At 36.6% G+C, this 15,456-nt stretch overlaps 1 protein-coding gene across 4 annotated transcripts in view; it reads left to right on the top strand.

Annotated features, from left to right (window-relative positions):
• ADGB (androglobin) overlaps positions 1–15,456 on the top strand; it is a 133,595-nt gene that overhangs the window by 33,363 nt on the left and 84,776 nt on the right. For all 4 annotated transcript variants that reach the window (XM_054722541.1, XM_054722540.1, XM_054722542.1 and 1 more), the window contains 4 exons: positions 268–569; positions 5,778–5,912; positions 7,980–8,074; positions 12,270–12,444. In XM_054722541.1, coding sequence (XP_054578516.1) covers positions 268–569; positions 5,778–5,912; positions 7,980–8,074; positions 12,270–12,444 — 707 coding nt within the window. The remainder of the gene's footprint in view (positions 1–267; positions 570–5,777; positions 5,913–7,979; positions 8,075–12,269; positions 12,445–15,456) is intronic.

Raw genomic sequence — 15,456 nt, 5'->3', positions numbered from 1 at the left:
ATAGTCATGGGAATGGATGAATTCAGGGTCCTCTTATGTCTCTATTCTGAACCATAATCCCTTGTTTGGTCTCTCCATTAGCAAAGCCCAGCACATCATAGGCACTCAATTCAAATTTGTTTAATCAATGAATACATAATGGTGTTTTAAACTAATATTTGAAATTAATCTTTTAAAATAGTAAGTTGATTTTTTTTCTGTCAGTAATTTCTTGATGTGGAGTTTAAAACTTAATTTGAAAATTAGTGTTAATGTGTTTTATCAAAGCCCGCGATATATGGACAAAGTTTGGGAGCTCTTGAAAGAAATATTGCCTGAATTTAAGCTGACAGATGAATCCAACTCTGAAAGTAAAATAACAGAGGTAGATAGCAAATTAAAAGATACAGGAAAAGAAGTGAATTATGGGAAAGAAGTGAATTATGGGAAAGAAGTGAAAGATGGCAAAGAAATGAAAGATGGCAAAGAAGTAAAAGATGGCAAAGAAGTGAAAGATGGCAAAGAATTCAAACCTGAGCCTTCAGTTACAACACTAAAATCACTTGAAAAAAGTGACAAAGTTCCAAAGGGTAAGACATTATATATCGCACATTATTTAATATGGCTATTGTATGTAAATGCTTTACAAACATTGCTGAATTTAATGGTTCTTCATTGTTATTATCATGTATTAAATGTTGTTGAAATAATTAAGATTCTTCCTTGATAGGATTTCAGAACTTCTAATGGTATTTGCTACATGTTAACTATTGTTTCATATTTTACTCTCTTTAGAAATCAAAGGAAATTATACAATTTGATGATAGTAAATTAATATAGTATTAATATAGGAAGAGACATTAAGTTTTCAAGTTTCATTTTTCTTATATATTATATGTAGGGCACAATGAACCAAAATAGCAAGGAACAAAGTGGTCCTGTTTATTTTTTTAGGAAATGTGAAATGGCCAGGGATTAGATGATGATTCCTTGATCATTTATTGTAAAGTGAAAGTTCAAATTTGAGAAGAAAATATTCTAGTTGTTTTACAAGTGTAGGATTATTTTCTTAAGGCAGGAAATGTATTGAGTAATTTTTTATTTCTTAAATATTTTATATAGCTATGTAAATAAGCAATAATGCTTGTTAAATATTCTAGAAAAGACTCAGCTTTCTTTATATTTTGATCTTTCAAATATTTATGTTTTAGAAAATATTGACATTTTATCCAATTATTTCTTATCAAGGTCTTATCTACAGTACAGTGCATAGAAATTGTTACCGTAAATGTTCCTCAAAAATATACCAAGACCAAGTGTGTGAGTGATATCTGCCTATCATAGGCCCTTTTTGAAATGACCTAATATGCTAGTATGAAAGAAAGCAAAAAAAAAAAAAACAAAAACCTGATCAAATTTGTTTTATCTAGTATATCCCCAATTAATTTCAACTGAGAAGCCCTTTCTCACATACCACAAATTACCGTACTTTCCGGCATATAAAACGACTGGGCATATAAGATTTTCCTGGGTTAAAAAGTCGTTTTATATGCTGGAAAATACGGTATATTGGACTATATTGATGGGATTAGATATAATGGATTAGATATATTGGACTACTGTATTTTCCGGCATATAAAACGACTTTTTAACCCAGGAAAATCTTATACTCCCAGTCGTTTTATACGCCGGAAAATACGGTAACATTTATCTCTCCACCTATTCATCCAGCCACCCATTCATCCAATATACTATTTACTGAGTATAATTCCAATAAATGTTCCAGGGATTAGTGATAACTTACTGAACAAAATCAGATGAGAAAGGTACTTCCTGAATCTTATTGTCTAGGGATAGAGATAACATTCATTTAAATATCATAACCACTTACTAACAAATAATCCTTAAATGGAAATGAAGGAAACTATGGGAGTTCATATAGGGAGCCTAGTCTCATGTAGGGAAAGAAATTCCTAAGGAGTTTTGAGCTGCTTTTGCAAAGATGAGAGGAATATCTAGAAGAAGATGAGGGACTGTGGAAGAAAGGGCATTCTAAGTAGAGGAAATAGCAGATATACTAGTAAAGGCTATGAGACAGTAGGAGGAATGACATTTTGGAAGACCTGGCAGAAGCCATATTTAGCTGGAAGAAAGGATGTGAGGATTAAAGGATTGTTTGAGAAAACCTGGAGAAGTAGGTAGGAGAATCTAGCTATAATAATAAAAGGGTAATATGCTAATTAGGACATCTTCCAGACATCCATCCAGACAAAGACACAGTGGCTGCATGGGAGAGGCGCCACCACAGGAGAGGCGGGCCGGTCCAGAGCCTCCTGTCCGGCGCCACAGCCCCTTCTGCAGAGGCGGCACGGGACAGGCTGCTGCGTGGCCCGGTCCAAGTGCTGCCCCTTCCGCAGCGGCAGCCACAGGGGCAGCATCGCGGGCCCAGTCCAGGCGCCACGCCTCCGCAGAGCTGAACAGGGTGCAACCTGCTGTGCCTCAACCTCTCCCAGCCCCTCCCCCAGCTGGCCTGGCCCCAGATCAGCCCCCACCCACCAGTGGGCAGGGGCAGGGTCAGCCCTAAGAAGCAAGGGCCAAGGGCCAGCCACTGCAGCGGCAGCAGCAGTGGGGTGATGGGAGCAGTGCCTTCCCCTGATCAGCCCAGTTGCCTCCCACAGAGGAGGACCTCCCCTGTGGGCTCCTGGACTGAGAGAGGGGGCAGGCCGGGCTGAGGGACCCCCCCCCCCACCCCAGTGCACGAATTTTCATGCACAGGGCCTCCAGTGATCATATAAAACTAGGTCATGTTAAGATTATTGATCTTTACCATAAGAAAAACTGACAGCTAATGAAGAACAGACTAGATTCTGCACAACCTAAATCCTATTTTTAAAACAATATTCTGGTTCTTTAAAAACATAAAAGACCTTAGGGTGGGGGTCAGGACCTTGAGGTTTGGTGACATGAGTGTATATATAAAAAAAAAAAAAAAAAAGTTTGGAAACTCTTGTACCAGCTCATGTTAGAGACAGTGGTAGCTGGAAGTGGGTAGTAGGGTAGTAACAGTGAAGTCCCAGACAAGGTGAATAATTTGAGACATAGTTCAAAAGTAAAAAAAACATGGTAGCTGAAATGGAGATGATGGTGGATACTGAAAAACGAATGGCTTTATGAGGAGAGATCATAAAATGAGTTTGAACATATTGAATTTGAGGGACCTTTTGAGGTATGCTATAAGTTTCGGGGTGGTAATTTACGTTTTGGAATCATTGACAAATGCATGCTAAGTTACACTATGAATGATAGTCTCAAGAAGACAGCATGGAATAAGAAGATGTGGCTGCCTGAGACTGAGCTTTAAAGAAGCTAAGCATCTGAGAGCCAGGTACGCAATGATGATCTGGCAAAGGAGGCTAAGGGATGGCCAGAGAAGCAGGAAGAAAACCAGCAGAGCATGATGCTACTGAAGTCAAAAGAAGAGAGTTTCAAGAATCAGAAAGATAGTTTGTGTCCAATAGTGAGAGTTGAAATATGATGGGAACTTAGGTTTCCCTGCTGAAGGTTGTGATGTGAAGGTCATTGGGCACTGGTGGAGGATGGGAGTGGAAGGCATATTGAGAGTGTTAAGAAGCTAGTGCAAAGTAAAATAATGTACACACAACCCTGTTAGAAGTTTGTGAACAGGAAAGCTACAAAGAGGAACCTGACAGGGACTATGTGGACCTACACGGGACACTTATGTTTTAATCTATTGAAGGAGAACTAAGTGTTTTTAAGTGAAGATTGAAAGAATCCAGCTGAGATTAAAGTATTAGTGTATGTTTCCTGAGAAGGCAGGCAGAGGAGGACAGGAGCCCAGGTGGGAGAGGTTGGACCAATCCAGGGGAGCAGGCGCTCCTCCATTCTACCAGATGGGTGCATGCCACGGGAGAGGATAGGCGCAAATGTTGATGGGTGAATGGGTTTCATAGGGAGAAGCTGAGTGTTTCTGACTAAAGGCCTCTATTTTTCTCTCTCTGTAAGTAGCTGATAGATGAGCCGAGAGTGAGGTGGCGGTGGAAGATGAAGGTTCTCGTGGTGATTTAAATTAGATGTAGCAGAGGTTTGCAGAACTAGGGGAAGGTTATCTCCAGTAGGACTCAGCTGCTAACTTCACTTAAAGTGATATTTGCTAGATGGGTGGCTTGAAATGGCAGAGGAGCCACGCACTTGGGTAAACACTGTTGTATATTATCCAAATTGCTATGTGAAAGAGTGTATTTTTTCTATTTGTAACTTTTATTATAAATTCTATTTTCTGAATTCTGAATAGGAGTTTGAAGGCTTTAAAGTCCCATTTTAAAATCATACATGAAATTATATATTTCTACCTAAAATTAATTTTATTGAGTGAAGTCAAATATTTATAGAAACCCAAAGTATAAAATTTGATAACTTGATAAAATTTGATAAACTTTAGTTTCCTAGTTATATGTCTCCTCCTGCACTTAAAGTTAACAGCTATCTTCACTTTTGTATCTCACATAGGTGCTAAGTCTACTATAAAAGCTAAGATATGAGACAGGTTTCCATTATAGGCTAAGGAACTTTACAAGTTGTTAATGTCACAGTTTTTATTTATGCAAATTGAAAAAAACAACCTGATTACTAATTTAGCAGATGATGAAAGAATAAAAAGGCAGAAATCTGATTTTTTGTTTCAGAATTGAATTGACTTCATTAGGGAATAAAAAACCTTGGATTTTTAATTTTCAATCTTTATACTAATTTTTTTCTTTTTAAATTAAAAAATAATTACAGTTTGCATTCAATATTATTCTGTATTAGTTTCAGATGTACAGCATAGTAGTTAAAAATCATGTACTTTTCAGAGTGGTCCCCCGATATTTCAGGCACTCACTTGGCCCCATACACAGCTGTCATGATATTGTTGACTATATTCCCATGCTGTAACCTACATCTGCATGACCATTCTGTAACTACCAATTTGTACTGCTTAATCCCTTCACCTTTTCCACACAACTCTCAACCCCTCTCCCCTCTGATAACGGCCAATCTGTTCTCTGTATCTTTGTTTCTATTTTGTTTGTTTATTTTGTTCTTTATGTTCCACATATAAGTGAAATCATATGGTGTTTGTCTTTCTCTGACTTATTTCACATAGCATAACACCCTCTAGGTCTACCCAAGCTGTCAAAAAAGGTAAGATTTCATTATTTTTTGTGGCTGAGTAGTATTCCATTGTGTATATGTGCCACAGCTTTTTTTTTTTTTTTTAGTTGAAGGTGAATACGTTTTATAAAAATGTAATTATGAATGGAAATTCAAAGGGTGCATATAGTTCTGTGTGTAGGGTGTGATTAAGAAAGTCATTTTGGCCATAATGTATTGGTTTGGCATTCAGTTTTCATCAGAAGATATTCTGGAGATAGCAAGCTATATTTTCTTGAGATGTAGGGCCCAAATAAAAAAGATCTGAAAGGTCTCCACATTTAGAACTCAACTTTAAGAATATGATTTGTTGTACTTTAATTTTTCCTTTTAAAATGAGAAAATTAGTCTGTAATTTTCTATACAAAAATCATATATCAAATTATCACCTATATTGAACATAATATGATGAGTAGTCAATAATAAATAGTGCTGCAGGTCTTTCACAATACACATTGATTTTCAAAATGTTGTCTTGCTTTATTTTAATGTTTCTAATTAGAGGTAAATAGTGTTTGAGGGAATTTGTGGCTATTGTGTTTCAGGTTTTATAATTAAAAGATTTATTGTATTTTTTAATATGTTAGAGAAAGCAGATACAAAAGACATTGGGAAGAAGAAGAGTAAAGATGGAGAAAAGGAAAGAGAAAAATTTAAATGGTCATTTCACGGTTCCAGACCCTCATCAGAAGTCCAGAACTCTTTGATGTCTCTGTCAGACTGTAAGCATGCACCAGGCCTCTAGTATATTATATATTAGCAGATTACAAAATTTATATTATTCTACATAAGTAAAATATGTTATATGTTATATATTCTATATAAAGTACATATATTAATATACAATTATACAAAGTGTATAAATATTAGCATATATATTATATATTAGTATATGTCTTCTGTATAAATTATATGTAGCATATATAATATTTTAAGATTATATAATATATATTATACCCATTATCTTTGTTTTAAATAAATATGTTTTTATTGACTTTAGAGGAGGAGGGAGAGGGAGAGAGAGAGAAATAGCAAGCGGCTGCCTCCTGCACACCACCTGTTGGGGACCGAGCTCACAACCCAGGCATGTGCCCTGAGAGGAATTGACCCAGTGACCTCTCCATGTATGGGATGATGCTCAACTGAGACACACTGGCCAGGGCATATTATACACATTGTCTTTTTTTAAAGACTTTATATTTCTACTATTGGGTCATCTATCTTGGTGCTTCCAGAATGTAGGTTCTAATTCTCAGCTTGCCATTCATTCCATGGTTGGATACACATCCCTTTTCTTCCAGCACTATGCTTTATCTAGTTTTTCTTTTCATTTTGTCTTCTTTCTTAATACATGATTATGGTTTTTGTGAGGACATTTTAATAATTATAGCTTTTTATAATTATAGAAACATGTCTGGTGGTTTGTTAGAGAAAAGAGTCATTAGTCATTATATTTTTAATTCTGTATTAAAAATTGTTTTCTTCTTTTGATGCCTTAAGCAATCTTTTTTGATAGTAGATGACATGACATTCCCAAAGTTACCGATAATTCATCATCACTGTGAAAATAACTAAACCTTTCTCTGAGTTTCTTTCTTTGGGAAAATAAAGTTAAGAATGCCTTTTTCCCCCTACCAAATTAAGAGATAAAGTTAATTTCAAGATACAGAATATGATTTAGAATTTGGGCTGTGGATAAAACTGCCTGGGTTCAGATCTCTGCTACATGAAAATCACACAAAGTTTAATTTTTTCATGTAAAAATATGTTTGTATAACTTTGTTATATTTTACAATTAATCCATTCAAGGGAGATTCTGGTTCATGTCTAATTTATATTTTGTGTCTCTAAAGATACTATTCTCAATGAACACATCTATTACAATTACATGTAAATGCTCAAATTAGTAAGGAAATAACACAAAACTTTTAATTAAAAATAAAAATAATAAAGGAAAATAAATTCTATTATTTTGGCCAGAATCTTTAAAGAACAAAAGGACACCCAATCAAATATAGAAATATCAGGGATGTTAAGGAACATGTTGACAAATAAGTGATGCTCAGAAGCAAAGTCTAAAAGCATTAAACATTTCAAACTAAGTTACTTATGTTTTCCTTCTTTCCTGGACGGATTCATTTATTTATAATTTTTTATTCCTTTTCTTTAGGTCTTATTGATTTTGTTGAGAGGAAGGGAAAGGGGGAGAGAGAGAGATAGAAACATGAATGATGAAGAGAATCATTGATCAGCTGCCTCCTGCATGCCCCCTACTGGGGATTGAGCCCACAACCTGGGCTTGAGCCCTGACCGGGAATTGAATAGTTCAATTGCTGGTTCGTGTCGACACTCAACTACTGGGCTATGAAATGACATGAAAACTCCTGGACTTCTTTAAATTCAAAATAAAGATTTTTATCTATGAAAGCTAAGAAATGTCACAATGTTAAAATCATTCATTTGAACATAATTGTTTGTAGACCATCCTAAGTTAGATTGACTGATGACTAGTAAGTCTATGTGATAATATTTTTACAGTGAGAAAAAATGATTTTTAAGCAACTAAATGGTACTATATTGAAGGTAAAACTAATGAGATATTCTATAATATAAATGCACATATTTATTTTAAAATTTAGAATCATTTATCTATTTTTCACCAGCAAAGATAAGGAATTATCTTTAATTCTAATTTTTTAACCTTTAATTCTATCTTAATGTTTATTAAGGAATTTTGGAATGAACTACTGACAGACCTATTATAACACAATATATGCTTGCTTTTGTAGGTTCTTCAGGAATACAGTCCCCTCACATGGTTGTATATGCTACCTTTATTCCTCTCTATTTGTTTGAAAAGAGGATCTTTTCACTAGAGATGATGGTGAGTACTCACATCCAGGAGGCACAGTATCATTTATGGTTTGTGTGTGTGTGTATGTGTGTGTGATTACTTCTTGTGATAGAAGGTATATCTGGGTTTACTTATTTATTTATTTTATTTCTTTATTGATTTCAGAGAGGAAGGAAGAGGTAGAGAGAGATAGAAACATCAATGATGAGAGAGAATCATTGATCGGCTGCCCCCTACGGGGGATTGAGCCCGCAACCCGGGCATGTGCCCTTGACCAGAATCGAACCTGGGACCCTTCAGTCCGAAGGCCGACGCTCTATCCACTGAGCCAAACTGGCCAGGGCTATATCTGGGTTTAAATAGAAATCACTCCTTCCTGTAAAAGTCTGCCATACAACAAGGGTAATATTGTCAAGCTAATAGGACATAATGTGCCATTATCAATATATAGTACCAGTTTCTCTGTTTTAATTCAAAGTTTATTAACTTTAGCATGGGTAAATCTCAGTGTGCTTCCCAGCCCGCCCTCCAGTTTGAGCCTCTTGTGAAGATCTGGAGAGGCCACCTCAGCCCTAGTTTGTTGTTTCTTCGGTTGGTTGTTTTTAATTTATTTTTTTATGGCATTGACTAAGGTGCTATCTTAGATATTTCCGAGAGATTAAATGTTCCAACACCAAGGGCTGCAAAACAATATGAGCCATGCTTTTGGAGTGCCATGGTCTCAAGTAGAAGAACCACTTAAACACTTTTAAAGCTGAAAAATGTAAGGATGGTTGAAGGCCTTACAAAAAGAAAAGGGCTCAAAAGAATCCATGTGAACTTCTTTCTGGCCATCCTACTTAAAAACTAACATTTAAGCACAGAGTTAAGTTTTGAGTTTAAAAGATGAAAAAAAAATGACATTTATTCGTTAATTCAACAGATTATTTATTGTTACTATAATGAGCTAGGCTCTGAGCACGATGAACAAGATGAACAAAGTGCCTCCCACCTCTCCGCCCCAGGAAAGGTTAGTCTAATGAGGAAGGCAGACAAGCAAACACCAGCAATGAAGTTCGAAAACTGGTCTAACAGAGAGCACGCGAGGTGCCTGGCCGGTGTTCAAATAATGAGTTGGATGCGTGGCCGAATGGATGGGAAACTGAATATGGCACACAGAGCAGAAACTCATCTTTCTGTCTAATGGTTGGCTACAGAAGGCTTCCCAAAGAAGAAATGTCTAAGCTGTGGCCTTAAGAAGTCAGCCTAATTAATAGGAAAAACTCTCCAAGCAGAGGAAAGCTTGAAGGTGAAGGAGAACCCACTGGGTTCAGGAAATGACTAGAGGTTGAATAGATTGCAAGGGAAAAGTCTTAGAGGCAGTTTGAGAAGTGAAAGGGAGTCAGGACAGAAAGAGAATTATTATTCCTCCTGACAATGGCTTAAGGGACTCGAGGCTCAGGCATTAGCCCAGTGTCTGTAGCAGTAATTAAATGAACTTCAAGGCTGTAATGAACTGACTGTACTGTCACAGTCTTCCTAATTTGCCTGCTAATTCTTTTATATTACCCACTAGGGTGATCTAGTTCTCCTGGTAAGAATCAAAATTCAATGGAGGTATAATGTTTTAAAGTTAAATCTACTGAAGAAAAATATTTGTTCTAATGGAATTTTGTTCAATGGAGTACATTGATAAAAATTATAGCCCCAAAGATAATGAGCCCAACATATAAAATAAAGACAATACTTTACATTTATTTAAAGAATTGGTCCAGAATACAGAAAAGACAACAAAACTTGGGAAGGAAAAATGTGTCATGAGCATTCCACATTTCCCCCATCTTCTTGCTCTTGGGTATTCTAAACGCATTCAGTTTTATTTAAATGGGTCCTAAAAAGGCCTCTCCCATCTGCTCAAACCCTACTTTTAAAAAAAATATATTTTATTGATTTTTTACAGAGAGGAAGGGGGAGAGATAGAGAGCTAGAAACATTGATCAGCTGCCTCCTGCATGCACCCTACTGGGGATGTGCCCTTGACCAGAATCGAACCTGGGACCTTTCAGTCCGCAGGCTGATGCTCTATCCACTGAGCCAAACCGGTTTTGGCTCAAACCCTACTTTTAGAATGTTTGAGGTGGGATGGGAAAAGGGAGTGAAAGTGTCTTATGGGCAAGGAAACTTCATTAATTATTTTTAAATATTTTAAAGTGCCTGGCCTATGGTAGTGCTGGTGTTCAAATAATGAGTTGGATGCGTGACCGAAAGTAGACTCATCGTTTGAACACCGGCACTGTTTCACTGTTCTAAATTCCTCTCTGTCCCTAATTCTAATCAAAGGAAACTTGAGATCCTTTAACAAAGCTTCCCAACATCAAACTATAACTACTATTAATAGCATTACCTTACATCACTCAGCAATGTTGTGTGTTAGAAATAAAATGTAGCATGAGAAATTGGCTTACATACCTGAAATCTGGCTTGTTAGTACTTTTGCAGATTATTCAAACAATACAATAGGTACTAATACCAAACTTAATTATTTCACACAATAACTTACACTTTCAAAATATTTCAAATTGTTTTGTTTTATAATGTTTGCAGCTCAAAAACGGAAAGTAAATAGACTACAACTTTGGTTGAAATTGTGAGAAGGGATTGAGATTTGCAGTAAATTTTATGAATAGTAAACTATCTTCAAAATATGCAGCTATCTTTGAGTATGACTTCTATTTTCGATATTACTTCAATGTAGATTTTATAGCAATATAATTTTTGGTTCAACTGAGGCATTATCTTTTTGAATAAGAGCCATAAGTTTTATAATAAATTCCCGTGAAAAGAATTACTTTAAAGTATTGGGAAATTTCTAAAATTTGATGGGTTAAAACTTAGAAAAAAAGTTAAACTTTAGAACATGCATTAAAGTAATTTTTAAGCTACTATTAGGCATAATTCCAGAGTTTCTGATTTTTTTTCAATAAATTACTAACATTTCACAAAAGAGATTAAGTGAATATGAAAAATTTATTTTTAAATTAGTCCTTTTTAAAAAAAATCACTGTTCTCTTTATTTTGAATATTTATAACACTTTTAATGGCTCATCTGGGCTCAATAGCACCCTGATGAACTCCTTACAATTCTTGTTACAAAGATGAACTAATCCCTGGATTCAGAAGGAACTGTCCAATGTTACAGATGCCCCACACCCTCCCTATTTGGTGTCTCCCTGAAGTTTAGATTGAGCCATAGAGAAAGTCACAAGAGCAAGGCGTGTTCTAGCAGAGGCAATCATTTGGAGTAGCCTGAAAGGTGGGTTTCTGGTTCTAATGACAGCTTTATAAATTTACATTTTCAAGCATTTCCATTCACATAGAGATCAATGATGCAATAAAATAATTATTATTAGGAGAATAATAGTTACTGGTAAAACTGACTTTAATGTAGTTAATATTTTATTTTACTTTAACAGTTTCAACATTTAGACTGTGAGCATCAGAATTTGACTACAGTGTAAATTCCTTTAATCTTCACATTCTTCTTGATTTCTTATGGCATATCTCAGCCATCAGTCACTAACTGAATTGCTCCAAAGCCAAGTGGCTTCAGATCTGAATGGTGGAATATGGGAAGCATCTGCGTGGGAATCTACTTGCTTTGGCAGGATACAGGGCAGACCCTATTCTCTGTCCTGTGAATGGCTCCATTGTCAGAGGGACCACGGGGATTTCCTGTGGGGAACTGCTGTTTGCAGGCGAGGGCATAAACTATGGACAAGGCAACTGATTATCCCCAGACACTCAGTGCAGTAGATTTTATGAACATTGTGTAGCGATTGCTGGACACACACACACACACACACACACACTACATATTAAGTACCTGTATCAAAGTTTTAACCTATAAATGCCACAATTAATTACTTTGGACCAAAACCAATGTACTAAGATTTTCACAATCTCATAGATCAAACTTTTAGAACTCAAAAGTAGCTTATACCAGTAGTTCTAGAGTCTCATTTTATAAATAAGGAAATGGGGTCACAGAAAAAAGAAAAGATGTTAAAAACACAAAAGGTAATAGTGCTTATGTTAAGAAATGTAGTAATATGGGTGCTTATTTCTTTTCCCATTATTATCACTACATCTCTATAGTGGTGGCAGTATTTCTATAATGACAAAAGTATTGTTTTAAATGCATGAGACAATGGCAAGCATCTTTTTAAATCTGCCTTTTACCTGTTAGACCACTTCTGCTGAGAAACTCAGAGAATATGGCCTGTCCCACATCTGCAGCCATCCCGTGCTGGTCACCAGGACCAGGTCCTGCCCACTCATAGCACCACCAAAACCACCACCAGTGCCTGCCTGGAAACTCATTCGTCTAAAAAGGGAAACTGTGATAACAGCTGAACCTCAAGGTATGGTGCACATTATTTGAAAGTCTTTCTAGTCAACATCACTCCGGATGCAGGTCTCATAGTTTCATTCGTAATGAAAGATGTGTTGCCCTAGCTGGTTTGGCTCAATGGATAGAGCATTGGCCTGTGGACTGAAGGGTCCCAGGTTTGATTCCAGTCAAGGGCACATGCAGAAGGCAGCGATCAATAATCTTCTCTCATCAATGATGTTTCTATCTCTCCCTCCCTCTCCCACCCTCTCTAAAATCAATAAAATAAAAAAAATAAAAGATGTGTATTAAGGCAAACCACCCAACATTATGCCTAAATCCTTCATTGAATTTTATGTCTCCTTTGTAAAGTATATGATTGTCTAACCACTATGTGGTATACCTGAAACATACAAAATAATATTGAATGAAATATTAATTTTTTAATTAACTTTTATATCTTTAAAGGATTAATTCTCCATAAAAGATGGGGCAGTTTGGTTTATGTGTAAACTGACCAGCTATATCAAGGCCATTATGATTATAATAGTGGTAGAAAAGTGGTTTGTAGTAAATAATACAGAAACTTGGGTAGCATAGGTTAAAAGACTGCAGTGAATTTCTAATATGGAAATCACTCTAGGTTACCCTTAGGATATAACCTTTGAAATAACTGGTTTCTATTTAGAACTTCTATAGGAATCGCTTTTGTCCTGGATCGCCTCCTGTGTTAACTTTATCATATAGCCACTTAAGGAGTGGCATTTGTCCTCAGAAATAGAGTCACACTGACTGAGAGTGGGGCAGGGGAACCATTCCCACCCTGCTGTTATTCTCTCAGCTCATTACTAAATTCCTCACAACCCCTGCCAAATTCTTCACTTCTTCAATATTTTTCTTTACAAGTCTTTTTCCATGGGCATTAACTGAATGAAAGAGAGATGAAGATGGCAAGAGAAGAAATTAGATAGTAATTGAAAAATCAATTTTAAAGTAGAACCACAAACATAAGGAGATGGAATTAAAACAAAAAAAGCACTAATAATTTAAAAGTTATGACCTAGCAGAATAACTCATAATTAATGTTTCAATGAACACAGCCTTTCCACAGCAACTTTAGCAATTGTAGCTTTTTATGAAGGATGATAAAAAACTGGAGTGCTATGTTATATACACTGAGTGGCCAGAATATTATGATCTCTGAATGCATAATAATCTGGCCACTCAGTGTATATCCTATATAATAAAAGGCTAATATGCAAATTGTCCCCTCAACCAGGAGTTCGACCAGCAGGCAGGCCGGCCAACCACCCATGTCCCCTCTTCCTGCCAGGCTGGCCGAACCCCACCCATGCAAGAATTCATGCACCGGGCCTCTAATATATATATATATATTAAGAGGCTAGATTATTATGCGTTCAGTGATCATAATAATCTGGCCACTCAGTGTATGTTAGATGTTGTTATTAAACAAATTTAAATTGTGTTTAATAAGAACAACCGCTTTTGTCATTTTTTGGTGTCATTTTCTTGCTTTTGCGCTCTCTCCCTTTGTCGTTTCTAAGACCTCATTATTATCTCAGTGCATTCACCCCTCCACAGTACTTCACATCCCCGAGGTTAGTACATCAGGGGCTGTGTTCACAGGCCTGTCACTGAAGGAACAAGAAAGCCAAAGCCACAATGAACATGCCAAGTGCCAGTTTACAGCAGGCATCCCTGTGACGCATGTCAGTGTGCTTCAAGCTTCTGATCCCATGAACCATGGTTTGTACCTCCACTGGTGGTGATGCTTGGTGTCGCTCCCAGTGCCAATGCAAGTATCACTGATCCTTCATTGCAGGTCACAGGAGAACCACACCTCGGTCACAGTGTAATTCATACATCTCAATGGTACTCAGGGTCCTAGAGCTGCAATAGCCACGTGTATTGGAATATAGACCTATTCCTCACCTCCTACTTCCAACCATAGTTTCCCCATTTTAAAAATATAAATAACAACTGTTAGCCATGTCATTTTCTTCACATTTGCTTTCTGCCTACATTCATACAGCCAGTACAGCTGTAGCAAAGACTTCTCTAGCACAAATGTTTTATTTTTGCTAAGAAGGAACAAAGAATAAAGAAATGTCTAGTTTGGGTGGAGAGGAGAAATGGTCAATTTGTTCTTTCTTTAGGCCTATCTGTCTCTCTTCCTCCTGCTTGATTATGTTAGTCATCTCTTTACATTTCTTGTATTTCTGCAACGGGCTATTGGTGCCCCCCCAAAAAATGCCATCAGACACTGAAAAGGAAAGAAACTCTTATCTTTAAACACAACATTTTAGTTAAATGCACAGAGGAACATTTAAAATCATTGTTCATCCAGATCATCAAGGAATTGCTAAATGAAAGGAAAAGTATTAAACATATAGATATTTTCTATTTCACTACTGATTGTTGTATAATTATGTGAGTGGCTGCTTTTGCAAGCTGGTCAAGAAAAATTAAGGAATTGAGGAATTCCATAGTCACAGTGTCCCAACTCGAGGCTTACACATAATTGTCTTTCTCCTCTCAATTGGGTTTAATGTTTAGGGTGAAAACTAACAGGAAATAGAGAGAGAACATTTCAGAGACTACCCCAGAGCAAGCACAGAAAAGTCATGTGCATGTGTCAAAGCTTCAGTTTCTCTCCAGTGGGCATCCCTTCGCCATTCCAGGAGCTTCTGTTAAAATATCCTTCCTTAATGTTTAATTTCAGTGTTCACCAGGCCAGTGCATAGTCTGTGTCCCGTATCCACTGAGAATCCTTTCTAGGTTAGCTTCACATTCCTAGGAACATCCACATGTCCTTTCTCGGCCTGCTGCTTTCTTTGCTGCTCATGACCTTTACTTTGTTACATTTCTGTTCTTCCACTACTACTTCCATGAGTTAGTCCATGTTTCTTTTTCATGTCCTAAGCTATTGCACAGGGGTTAACTAAAAGAATACTTTTTTTTTTTTTTTTTTTAGTAAAAGACTTTTATAGAAAGCCACTCCTGTACTTGAAATAGCAAATGC

Source organism: Eptesicus fuscus, chromosome 10 (assembly GCF_027574615.1).
Source record: "Eptesicus fuscus isolate TK198812 chromosome 10, DD_ASM_mEF_20220401, whole genome shotgun sequence".
In the NCBI taxonomy this organism is placed as follows: Eukaryota; Metazoa; Chordata; class Mammalia; order Chiroptera; family Vespertilionidae; genus Eptesicus; species Eptesicus fuscus.
Note: the sequence above shows the minus strand (reverse complement) of the source record. Positions and strands in the feature narration are given on the sequence as shown.